Below are 18497 nucleotides of genomic sequence, written 5' to 3'. Positions count from 1 at the left end.
ATTTCTTTACGTCAATCCCCTTGCTCCAAGCTCTGAGACAGGAAGGATGGTATGGAACTGGTACTGTTCGCGCCAATCGAATGACTCGGTGCCCCGTCAAGCCAGAAAAAGAGATGAAAAAAGAAGGTCGAGGAGCAATGGAAGAAATTGTACTAGGTGCAGACGAGCTGGTTATAGTCCGATGGCTTGACAACAACATCGTTTCTATGGCCTCAAACTTGGTTGGGATCGGTGAAATAGGACATGCACGACGGTGGTCGAAAGCCGAAAGTAGATACATACAAGTTCCACAACCAGAAGTTATTAGAAGATATAATACCAGTATGGGTGGGGGTGGATAAAGTCGACCACCTGATGAGTTTGTATCGTACCTTCATCCGATCTCGAAAGTGGCCACTGCGATTGATTTTTCACATGATTGATCTAGCAGTCACAAATTCATGGATGGAATACATCAGAGACTGCCAATCCTTATCTCTGGGTAGAAGAGACAAGCTGGATCTTGTTGCTTTCCGGAAGGAGGTCGCCTGTGCCCTAATACAAGCACACACGTCAACACTTCGATCAGTTGGTCGACCAAGGGAATCAAACGTGGAAACAGAAGAGCAAACAACGGTAGGGAGGAAGCGGAAGATCAGCTGCAAGCCTGTGTCTGATGTGCGATATGATGGATATCATCACTGGCCTGTACATACAGGGGACAAGCACGCCCAGAGATGCAAGATGGACGGCTGCAAGCTAAAAACCACAACTAGATGTCAAAAATGCAATGTCGAGCTCTGCTTTCGGGGCGAAAGAAATTGTTTCAAGGATTTTCATGTAAAGTAAAGTGGTCACGTTGTCCAATTAACTGGACATCTATTTTCGTCATCCTAATAAATGAATTTGAGCAAATCACTTCGGTAATGGCTTACTTATGCTCTAAATAGTAGGTTTAAATCAGGGAATAATTTTTTTCACCTAGGAAAATAATTCGTGACGGAAGGGGTTAATGTTCTTTCTATCCTTACATACAGTTTTGCAAAAATTGGAGTATTAATGCACAGTTTGAAAGGTGAGTAGGTGAGTCAAAAGATTTTGCAACCTGAGACAGGGTTGCCACCCTGACCTAAGAATTTACTAAATACTCAACGAAAAATTTTAGATCGCGTGCGGCTACGCCACACGCGCACCATCAAGCATCGATTTTTACTATAGGAGGATAATCAATACGATTTTCACAATCTTTTTCCTTTTTTCTTTCGTTTTTATAGTATGATTGAAAATTCCGGAAACCTACAAGTTCAAAAATCCTGTTTTTGGATATATATATACATATATATATATATATATATATATATATATATATATATATATATATATATATATATATATATATATATATATATATATATATATATATATATATATATATATATATATATATATATATATATATATATAGATATATATATATATATGTATATATATATATATATAATGTTACATTTCTTCTTACTTTTAATTTCTGTCAGGAGGCTCCTTTTTGCTCAATAAAAATTTTGAAACTGAGGAGATTCACCTAATGATCTTGGGTGGTTGGATCTTGTTTTAATTCCATTAGACTCCCGATGATCAGAAATACAAGTGTCACTATAGCTTTATTTTTTGTTGGTAAGATTTGATACACAAAAAGCTGATTTTGTCGACCTTTAGACGTCGGAAGTGAATTATCTGTTTATGGAAATAGGTGACTGCTTGTCTGTCTCTGAAATAAACAAGCAAAGTTGTCAATTTCAAAACAAACAAGCAAAAATTGAAAATTATCACACGGTTACGATAATTTTTTTCCCTGAATTCATAGAGAGTAAAACAAAAGTTTTGTTTACTTATAAATCATGACTCTCTATCAGTTTTTACTAAATTTGGGGAAATTTACTAGATCCATTAAATTTACTAGATTTTTTTTTTTTACTAGATCTAGTAAAATCCTACTGACGGTGGCAACCCTGACCTGAGAGTGAATCATTCCTACTGCTCGAAAACTTGAGAAGGCGTCATAATATCTAACCGTCAGAACCACTGACGTCAGGACATCGACAATCCGTCATAACATCGACAAATAAAATCCGTTAGAACCACTAACCGTCAGGACATTGGCGGTTAGTCAAAACCGTCACGACATTGACGGTTAGTGACAGGACAAAAGACGGAAAAACTCGAAGTTCGGTTTTTAGTTCTCTGCTCTCCTCTAGCTGCGCATTTTTAACTTAGCACATTTTGAATTAGATGCCAGGTAGTGTGACCGAGATAGTTAGGCTCTGAGTTAACTTCCACCCCTCTTCACTGGAAACAAAAAATATACCTAAAATAGCACTTTGTGCTATCATTGGCACTTTTGGCACAAAAATTGCTTTTGTGCCATCATTAAATGGATGCGAACGTTCGCTTTTATTAGTTGTCCCCTCTTCCCCCAGGAAAGAAATCGAATCTGGATCAAACTAAATCCTGGATTCGCCACTGGTGTTAAATTTTAAGAGAATCAATAATTTAAGTAAGTGCAGCATATCAAAAATGTGCATGTTGAATTTTATGTATATTCTATCAAGACAGGTTTATTTCCCACTTATTTTAAAAGATAAACATTTTAAAGGAAAGTGTAAAAAAGAACACAAAGCAGCCCCCCCTCCTGTCTCTCACTCTCAATAATAAGCGTTCTCTCTTTTTAATCGACACTGGATGTAATCAACTGCCTTAATAGATTACTAAAAATAATCGAACTTCGATATATTTTCACCAGATTTTTTTCGTCGCAACTCATTTTTGTGAGATTTATTCAAGCCCATATTTTCCACTGACGATTTTCCGAAGGTCAACATATCGATTCAGCCATCTAAATCTAACTGGCTAAGTACCTTTCTCATATTGAAGTTTAATTACAAAACCATAATTTTTCATGCAAGGTTTGAATTTTGCCTGTAATGTCGGTTTTCACCATGTAATCGGTATTTTCACAATAAAGTATTATCCTATTTAAATATTGAATATTTCGTAACTAACATATTCAAAATTGATGATGAGTTGGATACTTTAAACAACAGTTGAATGCCTACTTGCAAAAATATGGATTTTTGAATACCGTATTATGTTTAACAGCTTTCACAATTACATTTTTAAAATCGCCATTTGGTATAGAAAAAGTTGTTTGACCAATTACAACCATTCCCTGAATGACCCCTAAAGAACCATGAGTAAAACCAGTTCAATATTTAAAAGTAGTGAGGGAGAGAATTTGGACCCCATGACTTTGCCCTCCAGCATACAGACTAAAACCAACCAAATCCTTCAATACGAGCTTCAGTTGAAATAGAACACCATGTGCTATATATTTTCATATCGGGTTTCAAACAGTTCGTGGTAACGAACTGTAAGTAAGGAACGACCTGGCTCAATGGTAACCGAAACTCTAGAAAACGGTATTTTGATACCAATAGATACATCAAAAGAATTAGATTTTAATGCTGATTTCAAATATATAAGCTTCATCAAGTTTAGTCCTCCCCATCAAAAGTTACGCGCCTGAGAAAACTTGGCTGATTTTCGAAAAAAGGGGGAAAGACCCCCTAAAAGCTATATAACCTTTAAGAAAATCACACCATCATATTCAGCGTATCAGAGAACCCTACTGTAGAGGTTTCAAGCTCCTATCTGCAAAAATGTGGAATTTTGTATTTTTGCCAGAAGAAAGATCACGGGTGCGTGTTTATTTGTTTTTTTGTTTTTTTTCACCAGGGGTGATTGTATCGACCCAGTGGTCCTAGAATATTGGGGGAGGGGGTCAATCGAATGGAAATTAAAAGTTCTAGTTCCCTTTTCAGTGACCAAAAAATGGAGGGTAACTAGGCTCCCTCCCACGCTTATTTTTTCCTTAAAGTCACCCGATCAAAATTTTGAGATAACCGTTTTGTTCAGCATGTTCGAAAATATTATAAGTATGTCTTTTAGGATGACTTAATACCCTGAAGCTCCCGGGGGAAGGATTGAAAGTTATGAACTTTACCCAATGTTAACATATAGTATTGGTTATTGGGAAGTATACAGACCACAGTTTATATAATTATCCAGTAAGCTTATCGCAGATCATTTCTGGTCTTCGTTCTCGGTGCGAACAAAAAGCTCCTCCCACTTCTTTCTTCACTTATGGATCAGTGTGTTTGCGTGTATCAATGAGAAATGGTTACAAAGTGCATTATTCGTAATAGCGGGTTTCCACTTGTTTCCGATTGTTTCGCGTCTGACTTGTCTACCCGTGAAAAGATCTGATGTCGCTTATGTTTCTATCTGCAAAAACGTTCTCCGGAGCATTCGCACCCCGGTCTGGGTTTTTATAATGGGTGAGATAGGGAATGATCATACTGGATAATTATATAAACTGTGATACAGACGTTTTCAGGGGATATTTTTTCTGGTAGTGGGGGGGGAGGGTTGGTCGGGGGTTATCTGGGAGAGTCTTTCCACGAAGGAAGTTTTCATGGGGGAAGAGACATTGCTATGAAAGGGATGCAGGACTTCCCAGCATTATTTAAAAAAGGATCAGAAATTAAATATAAAAAAACAAGTTTTTCAGCTGCAACAGAAGCAACATCAAAACTTTAAACGAACAGAAAATATTACATATGTGATTGGGTTCAACCCCTAGTCAATACCTCGCTCTTTAAGCTAAAGATCTTTTAGTACTTTCATAAGAGCTATTTATTCTAATTAACGGCCTTTGTGATTAAGCGGTCATTTTTAAAGAATTTGAACAAAATTCAAACTTTAGCTTAAAGAGCAAGGTATTGACTAGAGAGCGAACTCCCTAATATATGTATTAAAAATGTATGAATATAGAAGTTCGTTACGTAAGTTAGTTTGTAAGTTGAGTATATTTATTACTAATAAAAACGTTCGTAAATAAAATTAAACAAGTTTTGAGAAAGCCATTTAACCAAATAAAAGTAAAAATTAATATTCAAATTTTCTTTTAATTATTCATGTACGGTGAGCCAAAATCAAAACCTGCATTAATTCAAAAACGTTCAAAAATTAGAAAAAAAAGAAGTTTTTTTTAACTCAAAGTAAGGGACGAAGTTAAATCTTAAAACGAACAGAAATTATTCCTCAAGGAGGCACACTTGTGCCTCTATAAAGAGGCGACCCACCACAATGTTAAGCGATTTCAGGTCCTAGAGGTCGCAGAGAGACGGCGGTAATCGTATTTTGTAGCCCAAGCTCAAACTAAGAAACTTGCAAAATTTCATCCTCCTCCGACTTTATCTTCATGGGGTAAACTGGGCCGGAAGTTTCGACCCTCCCACCACAGCTCCCCTTTAACGTTGTCCGATTGGGCTGAAATTTAAAAGTTAAGCTTTACTGGGCCCAGGGAGCTTATCCTCGAAATTTCAGCTCAATCCGATCACTCCTTCCCTGTTTTCAAAAAACCAAATCTAGCCAATTAAATTTTATCATCATCATTTCTTTTTTTTCTTAGCCACGCCTACAGGCCCCAGTTGGCACCGGAGCCGGTTGAATGAGGACTCATTCGAAGCAGAATTCGACCTGTTAGGGCCTTTTGATATTTTCAGACCGAAAATATTATCCCCCGAATTTACATTTACGAAAAACTTCGTTTTCCTATAATAGCCCATGTTAATTTTTCCCACCACAACTCCCCTTTAACGTTGTCTGATCGGGCTGAAATTTAGAGGATAAGGTTTCTTGGGGCCTGGGAGCTTATCCTCGAAATTTCAGCTCAATCTGATCACTCCTTCCCTGTTTTCCAAAAACCAAATATCAAGTTTTGCTTGCGTCAAAAAGATTCATCACCTTACTAAAAAACAATTTCAGATATGTGTCTTTAGTGTAGCGGTGAGACTCCTGGCTGTCAGGCGGAAAACTCGAGTTCGATTCACCGTTAGATCAAATTTTTTATATACTGAATTTAAATTTTAAAAAAAAAACTCAGTTTCTTTTTTAAATTATTTGAAAAAAATTATGTTTTCTAAAGAGTTAAAGAGGCTGAGTTACAAGGTCGACCCTTAAAACACCCTGTCGAGAAAGAAAAGAATAATACACAATCATCTAACAGTTAGTCAAGCAATAATAAGTAATAAACTGTACAAAAACGTGCAGAAATTATTTGAAAAAAACTACGTTTTCTAAAGAGTTAAAGAGGCTGAGTTACAAGGTCGAACCTTAAAACGTACAGGGATTAGGAGGCACAGTTGGGGGGCTGCCGCCCCAAACCCCCGCTTTCACAGCCTTTACATAAAAAAAAGTTTTTTAAACTGAAAGTAAGGAGCGACATTAAATCTTAAAACGAACAGAAATTATTCCGTATATGAAAGAGGCTGTGCCCTCCTCAACGCCTCGCTCTTTGCGCTAAAGTTTGACTTTCTCACAACTCTTTTTTTAAACAATAAAAACTTTAGCGTAAAGAGCGAGGCATTGAGGACGGCACAGCCTCTTTCATATACGGAATAATTTCTGTTCGTTTTAAGATTTAATGTCGCTCCTTACTTTCAGTTTAAAAACTTTTTTTATTTAAAGGCTGCGAAAGCGGGGGTTTGGGGGCGGCAGCCCCCCAACTGTGCCTCCTAATCCCTGTACGTTTTAAGGTTCGACCTTGTAACTCAGCCTCTTTAACTCTTTAGAAAACGTAGTTTTTTTCAAATAATTATATGAAAGGAGCTGTCCCCTCCTTAACGCCTCGCTTTTTACGCTAAAGTTTTACTTTCTCACAACTCTATTTTTTAAACAATAAAAAACTTTAGCGCAAAGAGCGAGGCGTTGAGGAGGGGACAGCCCCTTTCATATACGAAATAATTTCTGTTCATTTTAAGTTTTAACGTCGTTCCTTACTTTTAGTTAAAAAAATTTGTTTTTTTTATTTAATCTGATTTAGGATCGTCTTCTGATCATATAGGGCCATGTTATAAATGATTGCTGAACAATGGGAGGGCCATACTCTATATTTGTGAACTCGTATGGGGGGTGTGCCACCATTTCGGTGAATCGTCACAAGCGCGAAACGTCATAACATCGAACCGTCAGAACCTCGAACCGTCATAACATCTTAACAAGTTTATAAGTTTATATAATAGTAATAAGTATATAATAGTTTAGAAACAAGTTTCGGCTATATATTTGCACATTCGGAGGGTGGGATAAAGCATAGCATATATTACATACGTAACCTAACTTAGATACCTTTCCCCCCCTAAACCCCCAAAAACTAAAGTTTTAAAATTTTCGATGTTATGACGGTTCGAGGTTCTGACGGATTTTTTGTCGATGTTATGACGGAATTTGTACTGCTCCTGACGTTCGCGCTTCTGACGGTTCGATGTTATAACGCCTTCCCCTCGTAGGGGTAGACACGGTCTCCAGGGTCCGGCAGTAAGGCTGATCAAAATCTATACGAGATCTTGATGTCAGTCGACAAGGTGTATTCTCACCATTCAACTTGAATTTAACTAAGAAACCCTTGTTTTAAAAATATTATTTTCGATTTGTCTGGGGCCTTGTCCAAGGCACTGCAGGCAAATATGTGCCCTTATTTTTAATTTTAACCTCAAATGCTTTATTAGTCTTCCGTAAACTCTTGACATACCAACGGTGGTGGAAATCAAGCATCATTTGTGAACTATGTATTTAGCGTGTTTTGATACAGGATGGTCATCTGATCATCTTAAATTAGATTGCTTCCTAAATTATCCCAGAAAGATCGGGAATTGAAAGGCCTGTAAACCGTTTCCATTTAGGAAATTAAGGAGGGGAAGGGAGGGTATAGAGAGATGTTAAGCCATGCCTGTTATTATGTAGAATAACATCTTTGCAAGATGTAGGATTCCACAAAGTATAACACGTTCTACCTATTGAGTAAAAGCCAGTCTCCATTTGACAGATTCTGCCATTCTGCCATCTTGCAGAAAAGGCATCGTCGAAGGTTGCAAACTGCCAAAACGGAGCCAGAAAAGAAGTCTCCGTTGAAATGAAATTTGCAGATTGGCGGTGCAGATTCGCAGAATCTGCCAAATGGAGACTTGCTTTAAGATTATTTATGAAGCCGTTGTTTTAAAATGAGCTATTTCGGCAAAGAGGTGCACGTATCTCGCTTCCTTCTTAGGTTTATTGTCATACTTTCAAAAGAAAATTGTGATATTTCTTTTTTTTTAGTTTTAGTGAGAGGCTCATATTCGGATGTAGGAAAACCCAGAGAAACAAAGGGAGCGGGTTGGTTGTGTGCTATTCAATCGGTTTCGTCAGCAAAAAGGGCATAAGATCTTAGAATTTAGGGTTGAATAGGTTCCTCCTCTGTACTTCTTATGAACGTCTGTTCTATAGGATGATGTTGGAACAATAACAAGTGAGATAATCGCTCTTTACTAAGTCATCCCCGTTGTGTTAACTGTGACTACATCTTGACATATATTAAATAAAAAAAACAAGTTTTTTTAACTGAAAGTAAGGAACGACGTTAAAACTTAAACGAACAGAAATTGTTCCGTATATGAAAGGGGCTGTCCCCTTCTCAACGCCTCGCTCTTTACGCTAAAGTTTTTTATTATTTAAAAAAAAAAGAGTTGTGAGAAAGTCAAACCTTAGCGTAAAGAGCGAGGCGTTGAGGAGGGGACAGCCCCTTTCATATACGGAATAATTTCTGTTCGTTTAAGTTTTAACGTCGTTTCTTACTCTCAGTTAAAAAAACTTGTTTTTTTTATTTAATTTTTGAACGTTTTTGAATTAATGCAGGTTTTGATTTTGGCTCACCGTACATGAATAATTAAAAAAAAATTGTATATTAATTTTACTTTTATTTGGTTTAATGGCTTTCTCGAAACATGCTTAATTTTATTTACGAACGTTTTTATTAGTAATAAATATACGTAACTTACGAATTAACTTACGTAACGAACTTCTATATTCATAGGGGGTTCGCCCCCTAGTCAATACCTTGCTCTTTAAGCTAAAGTTCGAGTTTTGTTCCAATTCTTTAAAAATGACCCCTTAATCACAAAGGCCGTTAATTAGAATAAGTAGCTCTTATGAAAATACAAAAAAATCATTGGCTTAAAGAGTTAGGTATTGACTAGTGGGTGAACCCAATCACATACGTAATATTTTCTGTTTTTTTTAAGTTTTGATATTGCTCCTTACTTTCAGTTGAAAAACTTATCTTTTTTATTTAATTTCTGATCTCTTTCTTCAATAATGCTGCGAAATCCTTCACCCCCTTCATAGCAATGTCTCTTCCCCCATGAAAACTTCCTTCATGGAAAGATCCTCCCATATAACCCCCAACCCCCCCCCTCCACCTACCAGAAAAAATACCCCCTGAAAACGTGTGTATACTTCCCAATAACCAATACTATATGTTAGCATTGGGTAAAGTTCATAACTTTCAGCCCTCCCCCCGGGGACTTCAGGGGATTAACTAATCCCAAAAGACATATTTATCATCTTTTCGACCATGCTGAACAAAACGGCTATCTACAATATTTTATCGGGTGACTGGGAAAAATGAGCGTGGGAGGGGGCCTAGTTGCCCACCATTTTTTTGGTCACTTAAAAAGGGCACTAGAAATTTTAATTTCCGTTCCGATGAGCCCTCCCACGATATTCTAGGACCACTGGGTCGATACGATCACCCCTGGGAAAAAACAAATAAACACACATCCGTGATCTTTCTTCTGGCAAAAAATGGAAAATTCCACATTTTTGTAAATAGGTGCTTGAAACCTCTACAGTAGGGTTCTCTGATATGCTAAATATAATGGTGTAATTTTCATTAAGGTTCTATAACTTTTAGGGGGTCTTTCCCCACTTTTTCTAAAATCAGCAAAATTTCTCAGCTCTTAACTTGTAACGGGTAAGACTAAACTTGATGAAACTTATATATTTGAAATCCGCATTAAAATTTGTTTCTTTTTATGTATCTATTGATATAAAAATTCCGTTTTGTAGAGTTTCGGTTACCATTGAGCCGGGTCGCTCCTTACTTACAGTTCGTTACCACGAATGTTTGATGTCTACTAATATAGCTTAGGTAGCAATTTCAAAATCTTTGTTTTTCGGCTTATTTGAATTCTCAGGATTATGAAAATAAAACTAAACCTTCTTATTTTGTCTTATTATAGTCATTATTTTGAAAGTTAAATCGAACAGTTCGTGGTAACGAACTGTAAGTAAGGAGCGACCCGGCTCAATAGCAACCGAAACTCTAAAAAACGGAATTTTGATTCCAATAGATACATCAGAAGAATCAGATTTTTATGCTGATTTCGAATATAATAATCAAGTTTAGTCTTACCCATCAAAAGTTACACGAAAATTTGCCTTAGTTTCGAAAAAAGGGGGAAACAACCCATACAAGCCTGAGAAAATTTGTTTTAAAAAAGGGGGAAACAACCCATACAAGTCATAGGACTTCAATGAAAATCACACCATTAGATTCAGCGTATTAGAGAACGCTATTATAGAAGTTTCAAGCTCCTATCTGCAAAAATGTGTAATTTTGTATTTTTTGACAGTAGATAGGTCACGAAGTTTGAATCTGTCACACAACATTATTTTTTAAAACAATAAAAAACTTTAGCGTAAAGAGGGAGGTATTGAGGAGGGGACAGTCCATTTCATATACGGAATAATTTCTGTTCGTTTTAAGTTTTAAAACGTTTTTTTTTATTTAATTACCATGTAGAAACAACTTTAACAGTCAACACCAACATGCTTGAGTTTTTTAAACGCTAGAATAGGCCATGTGTAGATATTAATACCTTCCTTTTGAAATCTATTTGGATTTACTTGATTTGCTGTTAGTGATGAAAATGATGACTTAAGTTTAAGGAGAATAAGTTTAAATTTAAACACAATATGTCTAATGGGTACTTATGCATTATAACTAAACCAGCGCTATACACGAAAGAAGTCAAGTTTGGTTAAAGCTAATAAAATAAAATAAAATAGGATGAATACATAATAGTTTAGAAACAAATTTGGGCTATATATTTGCACATTAGAGAGGGTGGGGGTAAGAATAGCATATATTAAATACGTAACCTAATCTAGGTACCTCCCCCCTAAACCCCAAAAAAGAACAGTTTAAATATTGTAAACGTAATGCGAAATCACGCTTTGCAATCAATTTAGATAGCAAATACCCGATTGACGGGTTTCCATGTCTGGTTTCCTTGTACAGTCTATAGCGCTGGTTTAGTTATAATGAATAAGTACCGTCTAATGTTATAATGCTGTATATGTTTTAAATAGCTAACTGACGACTCTGTACCTTTTTCATGCTTAAACTAGGGTGCATTGGGTTCCATCCCTTATTTAAACTAGTTCTTATGGCCTCTCCAGGGACGTACGCAGGGGGGGCCTCCGGGCCCCCCCCCACCCGAAATCTCACGTTTTTTTTCATTTTCCCATAATTTTCTTATTTTTCTCACAGAATAATGGGTTTGAAGGATTTGGCCCCCCCGAAACAAATTGGGCCCCCCCGAAACAAATTCCTGCGTACGTGCCTGGGCCTCTCCTTCCTTGAAAAATCAGAAAGTAGTTTGCTTGAAATTCACTCGTTTCGCACATAAGAGCCTTCCATAGAACTCCCTCCCCCAACAAGTCCTTTATCGCTCCCCCCTAAAATGTTGGCTATGTGCATCTATATTTCTACTTTTATGAGTTTCGTCTCCGAATATGGGACTTGTTATGGGGTTCAATACAAAGACAGTCTTTGGGGGACGGCCAAGGGGTCGTGGTCTACCACGGTTCAAAATTCATGAAGCATGGGTCGCAAAGAGAAACACTTTCAGATATGGAGTAAAACTAGTTTTTAACGTATCCTTACTCCCCTAGGAACTCCCCTACTCGTTTTTTTTAATCCCACCCCTTCCCCTGCCAAAAAATTATTTTTCTTGGAACAGATTAAAGCGTCTGTGCGTTAATTCTGCCTTAACATAACCCGTTGGGAAAACCATTATCTCATAAATCATGTGCTATAGTCAAGGCTGTACCCAAGATTTTTTTTCGGAGGGTGTTTTACTCAAAGATTTTTTTTTCGTGGGGGGGGGGGAGTTTACACAAAAAAACTAAAAAAACGCACATAAAATTTGTTTATTTCCATATTTTTTACGTTTTTACAAGCTAAAAAACATTTCGGGGGGGAGGGGTCAAACCCCCCTAACCCCCTTCTGGGTGCGGCCTTGGCTACAGTTCAACAAAGTAGTAGGGGATTCAGATTTGATTAAACCTGATTATTTTTACTGATACCAAAAAGAATGTTTTTTTGGGAAACACGGATCTTTTTTTGACATTTTTTCTTTGATCTTTGACTTTACAAAAATATGATATATTAATAGAGCGTTATTTGATTATTCATGAGATTTTAACTAATACCAAATTTTTAAAATAATTTTTGACTAACTCACCCATTTTTTACATTTTTCTTTTAGGTATGGATTCGGTACGCCAAATAATTTCAACGATCATGAAATCTACTGTGGTGGTTTTTCCAGACAACATTCTAAAAATAAAGGAAAATGCGGGCCCTGTGGAGACGCCTGGGATCTACCGGTGGTAAGTCGATGAACACTTGCTTACCGTTCAAGGGGTTGCCGACACTCCATCATCCGGTGTACAACTAGGAGTTCTACACCTGTCACCACGCCACGCCTCTTTGCACCAGACGCTCATTCTGCACCATGCTTGGCATGTGCGCCTTGGTGTACACGGTTTTTAATGTGGGTAACCCCTCCCTTAGAACATTTCAACTTGGCTATAAATCGCTTCATAGTCGTAGCTTTGATTATATTTGGTAAAACGAACATTTAGTCACATGCAGATAAACCGATGAATTACTCGGGAGAAATTGAATTACTTGGGGGAAACGGGGGGGGGGGCGGGGGAATTACTTGGGGGAAAAATACTTAGGCTAAACGGATTAGAAGTGAAGGCTGCTTTCTTTAGAAATCTTATTTTCTGGTCATTTTAAATTCAACGCTGAAGCTGCTCATTTAAAGGGAATAATTTTAGAATTATAGTAGCTCACCCCTGCTCTTTTAATTATTTTTTTTTTGGGGGGGGGGCAACGGTTTTTAGAAAAAACGGTACTTGTGCATTGTAACTAAACCAGGGGTATACACGAAAGAAGTCAAGTTTGGTTAATGCTAATGTAATAAAATAGAATAGGATGAATATATAATAGTTTAGAAACAAATTTGGCTTATATATTTGCACATTAGGGGGGTGGGGGAGCTGGGTAAAGCATAGCATATACTAAATACTCAACCTGACCTAGATACCTCCCCCCTAGACCCTAAAAAACAATCGTTTAAATATTATAAACGCGATGAGATCCACGCTTTGCCATCAATTTACCTAGCAAATACCGGTTTGTCTGGTTTCCTTGTACAGTCTATAGTGCTGGTTTAATTATAATGCACATGTACCGAAAAAACATATTTATGTCAATCTCCAAAATATTAAATGTGGTGTATCAAGCTAAGAGAGGAAAGGAAATAATAAATGATAAATAAAACCAAAAAGGGTGAGAAAACGAGGATTTTGTCAGCTAGTGGTAAAATATGAAGACGAAAAACCAGCAAATATTTCGACTAGGACCTCCGCCAAGTCGTCCTCAGTGCTAAAAAAAAACAAAAAAAAAAACAACAACAGGAATCTCACCTTTTAGAGTGTTTGTTCAGTTCTTGTAGAGTGAACTCTAAAAGGTTAGATTCTTGTTGTTTTTTTCTACTTTTGTTTTTTTTTAGCACTGAGGACGACTTGGCGGAGGTCCTAGTCGAAATATTTGCTGGTTTTTCGTCTTCATATTTTACCACTAGCTGACAAAATCCTCGTTTTCTCACCCTTTTTTGGTTTTATTTATCATTTATTATTTCCTTTCCTCTCTTAGCTTCATACGTCATGTATAGCCAGTGTGGTCTTAGAAAGTATTAAATTTGGTGCCTAGAATATTAATCGCTGAAGTCTACAAAGAAACACAATTGAAGCTCAATTTTTCAGTATGCAGGAATTCAGTTAACAGGGGTCAAAATCGAAAAAAAAACATAAAAATTACAGTAAAAAATAATTTTAACCTGATGAACTTTCGGCCTATCAAATATTCAGTTTGATTTTATTAGTTCTATCCAAGGCCGTCCAAGACAATTCGTTTTTAATTCGTTTTCAAAATGGACTAAAAAGTCGAAAATAATTTTCTCCTTGAGAATATATACATAAGTAAAAAGGAGGGGTGCAAAACAGATTGGACTTTACATAACTTGACCTTTTTAACTAGTTTTCCTCAACTCACTGACTTTTTTCATTTATACATTTGTAACTTAGATCAATTTGATATCTGTGTTATGTATAGCCCAATCCATTCTGTGCCCCTCGTTTTCACTTATATTTATAGACAGACCAGGATTAACTAATAAATCCACTAAACCCGGGCCGAGGGGCGCACAATGCCAGGGGGCTCAATAATTTATCACTGAGTGATTTTTTTGTTGACAAAACTGGACTGATATGATTTATCACATCAGTCTACCGGCGCAGTGTGCCATAGGCGCACTCCGCCGCCGCGCTGCTATTCACAGAAAAGTGATTTTAAAACAATACATAAATTCCGCGGCCGCCTATAAACTCAAACGCTTCATAAGAAAGGCAGCTGAGAGTTCGGTATCACCTCTTTTTCATTACTTTTGGCTCATCAGTTCAGTGCTTCCACTATCTCCGAATTTTCGGGGATTTCCCCGAAAATCTCGCAAAAATGGAGCGGCAAAAACGCTTGGGCCTAGATGCGTAAAGATAAGATAAGATAAGTTTTATTATTCATTAGATACACATACAATATTACGTGTTATTATTGCCCCAAAGGCTCATTGGCCTGTACAAAGGGGGAAGACATATGAATTGCATACTCAGAGATAAAAAACAAAAGAAAATTTAAAATGATCACTTACTCACATACGAAGGAGAAGAAAAGAAAATATGAATAAAACGAAAAGTATACAAAAAATAAAATAAATAAACTAAAATAATTAATTAGATTAAATAGACTCCAAAAAAAAAAAAAAAAAAAACGTAAATAAAAATAACTTCTACGAAGCCAAAGATTTTTAACAATTTTTTTAAACAAACCGAATGAGTGGCACCCTCGAGCTGATTCAGTCAACTTATTCCAAACAATATGACACGCCATTAGAGGATTAAAATCTGACCTTATGCAAGGCGTAAATGGAGTAAAAGCTATAAAACCGGCCCTGTTTATAGATGTTTCTATAAACAGAATTTTCTAGTATCTAAAAATGTAATATAATTATAATAAATAAATTATAAAAATAATATAATAAATAAATTATAATATTATTTACTTATTTTATTCAGTAAATTATACAAATTATAGAAAATATTATAAAAATAATTTAGATTCTGGAGAAAAAATTATTGTCTACTTTTTAGTCCATTTCAAGCGAGTTTCAAAATGTTTTGATATATTTATTATTATCTACATTTATTCTACATCTATTCTCTGATAATATGATGCAACTTCTAGATACAAACGTTCGGACAACTCAATGATCAAATTAAATATTTTTAAGATCAAGGTTAACTACCAGACATCCTTCATTAACATTTCAATACTCTGCTATCCTCTGCATTCAGTGAATTATGATCCAGTTGGAAACTATTTCGCGTATTATTTTTTTTGTAACGAAAGTAAACATATAATTAACCCTCAAGAGGAAAAAATCTGCTCAGGATGGGTAAACATACCAGTGATTCACCGTACACAAATTTGCTTCCGGCAGACGCTTGGGGTAAAAGTCGTTTCACTTCGGCTAAATTTAAATGCATACTTGCGGTATCTGAGGGTGTGTTAGTTACAAGTAGAACCAAAGAGTATGGGTCACCTATAAGGATGGGAACCGGTGCTAGTCTCGAAAAAAGCTACCAACGCCATCTAGCGTTTGGTGACACTCGGCATTATTTCAGTATAATAAGGAGGTACTAATGCATTATACGGGCCCACAAAAGAAGTCAAGTTTGGTTAATGCTAATTAAATAAAATAGGATGAATATATAACAGTTTAGAAATTTGGGCTATATATTTGCACATTAGGGGGGGGGAGTAAAGCATAGCATATATTAAAAACGTAACCTAACCTAGGTACCTTCCCCCCTAAACCCCAGAAAACAACAGTTTGAATATCGTAAACGCACTGAAACCCACGCTTTGCATTCCATTTCTCTATAGCGGTCTCTTGCAAATAACCATTTGGCGGATTTCGTCTCTCGTTAGTATATAACAGTGCCCACATAATGCACCAGTACCATATATTCTTTGGTGGGCCCGTATAATGCATAAATACCAATAAGGATAATAAATTTAATTTGTGTAATTGGAAAAATTTGGGGGTACCTTTGTAGAAAGCGGTAAGTCTATTTCGAAAACAGATACGGATTACCCGGTACTTATAAGAGCAGCTGTATAAAGATAGGCATTGCAAAAGGTTTCTCACTCCCGGAACTATATTTAAACTTAAGTTTTTTGGGGTTTAGGGGACTAAAAGGTACCCTAGGTTGGGTTAGGTTACGTATTTAATATATGCTATGCTTTACCCCTATCCCCCCTATTTATAGGATAATTTTGTTCATAAACTATTATATTTTCATTCTATTTTGTTTTATTTCTTTAGCATTAGCGAAACTTCAATTTTCACGCAATTACTGCTTTCTAAAAAAGTACAATTTGGGTAATAATAAGTATCTGATCTCAGTTTCTGACAAAAAAATGAGTACAGAGCTTGAAAATATGCCAATTTTCGCCTCCCGCTAGATGGTGTTGATAGTTTTTTTTGTGAACAGTAGCGCCAGTTCCCGCTCTTCTAAGCTACCCATACTCTGTTAATAGGACTACAATAGTTGAACACATTGTATCTGCTACATACGATTTAAAGAACCAAAAAATAATTTTTGCTCCCATTGATCCATCTTAGGTCTATTCATACCTGAAAATGTGAATTTCTAAAAAAATTCGGTACTTGTCTAGAATCCAGAAAACACGCGAGAAGTGAAGTTGCGTTGATTTTAATGAAATAAACCAAAGTAGGATGAAAATATATTTGTTTAGAAACAAATTTGGGCTATATACTTGCACATTAGGGGGGGGGGATAAAGCATAGCATATATTAAATACGTAACCTAACCTAGGTACCTTTTTTGCCCCTTCAACCCCCCCAAAAAACTAAAGTTTAAACGTTTTTCACGGAGTGAGCAATACCTCACAAGCAGCGGAAACCTGTTTTTCATTAGGATTTCGTTAGATGCGGTTCTTCGCGTGTTTTCTGGATTCTAGACAAGTACCGAAATTTCTTTTGGTTGTTTCAAAATTATAAAGTTATTAGGGAAGATCCATATTTTCGTCAGTGTTGTCACGTTCTATTATGAAAATAAATAAGCAAACTGAGCAATTAAAATTGATATTCCTTTCCGTCTGTGAAAATTCAAACATAACAGTCTGTGTATTGCAAAAAAGAAAACTACACCGGAATCGAAAACTGAACGGAATGTTACACATTACTTAACTATTCGATGCAGGCACGTAACCGGGATCCTTTTGGGAGGGGGAAATTATAAAAGAAAATCTTGGGGGAGGGGAGCAATCATATAAATTTATTTGATAAATTGAATAAGATTTACCCATGATTGCAAGAAAATTTAGGATTTCGTAGTAGGAGGCCGGGCCTCTATGTCTCCCTGGATACGCCCCTGGTGTGGTCGCTTATATTTTTAGCTTATTTTCGGTCGATTTTTCATTCATATTTCTTTTTGTAATTTTTTACCGGCTATTACCTAATACTGCCATAACTGCTTATGGAGTTCGATATGATTGTCCAAATTCAACTTTACCAACTCATATACTCATTTTTCATTTTCTCTGTCGTCAGTACTTTAAGAAAATAGTGAAAATTAGAATAGTTTAGATCATCAAACCAAAATATAATAACTCCATAATTTTGATTCTCGGAAAACAGCAATTAAAACATTTCAGTCTCCAGATTAGCTAATTATTCAGGCATAAAAAATGTAAACACATTCCGTCAACTTCTTCAAGAATAATAAAAACAGAAATTTTGCTCTCATGACATTTCTGTTCATGCCCAGATTGCTATATTTTCTCAATTATGATATTAAGTCATTTAATGTCGATAGTTCTAATTAAAAATTTATTTTGCTTAACTATTAGTGTAATATTGATTTTTTAGTAATTTTTACTTATGCTAGTTTTTTTTTTTACAACAATCGCTTTTCGCCCTCAACATAACGCGAATCGCGATCTCCTCTATTTTCCGGGTTCCACCTCGAACTACGAGTAAATAAAACAAATCCGACACATCATCTTATCCGTTCATTTCCTATGAAGAATGTGAAAAGAAGTAAAAGAAGTAATGTATGTATGTGTATTGAACAAGAAG

At 36.1% G+C, this 18497-nt stretch overlaps 1 protein-coding gene across 1 annotated transcript in view; it reads left to right on the top strand.

Annotated features, from left to right (window-relative positions):
• The window catches only part of LOC148948116 (uncharacterized), a 57751-nt gene that overhangs the window by 16250 nt on the left and 23004 nt on the right, over positions 1-18497 (top strand). The window contains exon 2 of the mRNA XM_089095698.1: positions 12471-12594. Coding sequence (XP_088951824.1) covers positions 12471-12594 — 124 coding nt within the window. The remainder of the gene's footprint in view (positions 1-12470; positions 12595-18497) is intronic.

Source organism: Artemia sp. Qi Xiang Cuo, chromosome 10, assembly GCF_049724085.1.
Source record: "Artemia sp. Qi Xiang Cuo chromosome 10, ASM4972408v1, whole genome shotgun sequence".
Taxonomy (NCBI): domain Eukaryota; kingdom Metazoa; phylum Arthropoda; class Branchiopoda; order Anostraca; family Artemiidae; genus Artemia; species Artemia sp. Qi Xiang Cuo.
This window is presented reverse-complemented; position numbering and strand designations above follow the sequence as displayed.